The following is a 2,083-nucleotide window of genomic DNA, read 5'->3' as shown; positions in this document are numbered from 1 at the left end:
CGGGCCAGGTAGCGGTTCCGGGGGCCGGCTGGGGGGCAGGGGCAGCGAGGGGTCCTTCTCACCGCACCACGCTGTGCCCACAGAAATGTGGACGTCGGCGCCCTCCCTGCCGCACCTGGTACGGGAGCCCGTCCGCTGCACCTGCTCCGCGCAGGGCACCGGCTTCTCCTGCCCCAGCAGTGTGGGCGGGCACCCGCCCCAGATGCGGGTGGTCACAGGCGACATCCTGACTGACATCACCGGCCACAACGTCTCTGAGTACCTGCTCTTCACCTCTGACCGCTTCCGACTGCACCGGTGAGCTGGGTGGGGAGGCTGTGGGCGAGGGCGGCCAGCCACTAGCCACCTGGTCTCAACTCCTGTCCCTCTAGCCTCACTGCCTGCCTAGCCTCACCGCCCCTCCCACCTGCCTGCCCAGGTATGGGGCCATCACCTTTGGCAACGTCCTCAAGTCCATCCCAGCCTCATTTGGCACCAGGGCCCCACCCATGGTGCGGAAGATCGCGGTGCGCAGGGCTGCCCAGGTGAGCAAGGCTGCGGCCCTGGGGCTTCGCGGTGTGTAGCGCCGCCTGAGGTCTGCAGAGACCCACGGGGCTCCTGGGGCCTTTGTCCTCTTCGTGCTGCAGGTTTTCTACAACAACAAGGGCTATCACAGCATGCCCACCTACCTCAACAGCCTCAACAACGCCATCCTGCGTGCCAACCTGCCCAAGAGCAAGGGCAACCCGGCAGCTTACGGTGAGCTGGTGCAGGCGGGGCCGGACGGGGAGGAGCTGGGGCTGGGCCGGATGGCGCAGAGGCCTGAAGCTGCCGCCCCCACCCCGCCGTGTGCAGGCATCACCGTCACCAACCATCCCATGAACAAGACCAGTGCCAGCCTCTCCCTGGACTACCTGTAAGTGTGGCCAGTGGGGATGAGGCGGGGCAGGTGGGCGCTGCAGCCCGGCCGTGAGGACTGAGGGCTTCCTTGCTCCAGGCTGCAGGGCACGGATGTCGTCATCGCCATCTTCATCATCGTGGCCATGTCGTTCGTGCCGGCCAGCTTCGTCGTCTTCCTGGTGGCCGAGAAGTCCACCAAGGCGAAGCACTTGCAGTTTGTCAGCGGCTGCAACCCCGTCATCTACTGGCTGGCGAACTACGTGTGGGACATGGTGCGCCCGGCGTGGCCACAGGGGTGCCCCGGCCCTTCTCATCCCCCATCCCCGCCCTGCCCCGGGTCTCTCACCAGCCACCCCCACCCCTGCAGCTCAACTACCTGGTCCCCGCTACCTGCTGCGTCATCATCCTGTTTGTGTTCGACTTGCCGGCCTACACATCGCCCACCAACTTCCCTGCTGTCCTCTCCCTCTTCCTGCTCTATGGGTAAGGGGGAGTGGATGAGGGAGTGGCCTTAGGTGGGGCCGGGGCTGCCTGGTGACCACTGCCCGCCACCTGCCCACAGGTGGTCCATCACGCCCATCATGTACCCGGCCTCCTTCTGGTTTGAGGTCCCCAGCTCGGCCTACGTGTTCCTCATTGTCATCAATCTCTTCATCGGCATCACTGCCACGGTGGCGACCTTCCTGCTACAGCTCTTCGAGCACGACAAGGTGGGGTGGCGGCGACATGGCGGGGGCGGCGGGCCCTGCAGAGGCTGTGCGCCTGACCCCGACCACCCCGCAGGACCTGAAGGTTGTCAACAGTTACCTGAAAAGCTGCTTCCTCATTTTCCCCAACTACAATCTGGGCCACGGGCTCATGGAGATGGCCTACAACGAGTATATCAACGAGTACTACGCCAAGATTGGTGAGGGGGCCCGTGGGGTGGGTGAGGCGGTTGGGGCCCCTCAAGGCCTAGAGCACAGGCCCTGAGCTGGCTCCCCACAGGCCAGTTTGACAAGATGAAGTCCCCATTCGAATGGGACATTGTCACCCGCGGGCTGGTGGCCATGGCGGTCGAGGGCGTCGTGGGCTTCCTCCTGACCATCATGTGCCAGTACAACTTCCTGCGGCGGCCACAGTGAGCGGGGCGCATAGCGGCGGTGGGGGCAGGGGGCGGGGCAGGAGCAGGGATGGGGTCAGGGAGTGGGGCAGGGTAGGGGCA

At 65.5% G+C, this 2,083-nt stretch overlaps 1 protein-coding gene across 1 annotated transcript in view; it reads left to right on the top strand.

The window, feature by feature from the left end:
- ABCA2 (ATP-binding cassette, sub-family A (ABC1), member 2) overlaps positions 1 to 2,003 on the top strand; it is a 33,826-nt gene extending 31,823 nt beyond the window's left edge. Inside the window, exons 31-39 of the mRNA XM_011985171.1 lie at positions 84 to 297; positions 419 to 524; positions 627 to 738; positions 835 to 895; positions 977 to 1,151; positions 1,247 to 1,362; positions 1,442 to 1,589; positions 1,663 to 1,786; positions 1,867 to 2,003. Coding sequence (XP_011840561.1) covers positions 84 to 297; positions 419 to 524; positions 627 to 738; positions 835 to 895; positions 977 to 1,151; positions 1,247 to 1,362; positions 1,442 to 1,589; positions 1,663 to 1,786; positions 1,867 to 2,003 — 1,193 coding nt within the window. The remainder of the gene's footprint in view (positions 1 to 83; positions 298 to 418; positions 525 to 626; positions 739 to 834; positions 896 to 976; positions 1,152 to 1,246; positions 1,363 to 1,441; positions 1,590 to 1,662; positions 1,787 to 1,866) is intronic.
- The last annotated feature ends 80 nt before the right edge of the window (positions 2,004 to 2,083 follow it).

The sequence above is a fragment of the Mandrillus leucophaeus genome, unplaced genomic scaffold (assembly GCF_000951045.1).
Source record: "Mandrillus leucophaeus isolate KB7577 unplaced genomic scaffold, Mleu.le_1.0 Scaffold28, whole genome shotgun sequence".
Classification (NCBI taxonomy): Eukaryota; Metazoa; Chordata; class Mammalia; order Primates; family Cercopithecidae; genus Mandrillus; species Mandrillus leucophaeus.
The sequence above is the reverse complement of the archived record's forward strand: the minus strand, read 5'-3'. Positions and strand labels throughout refer to the sequence as shown.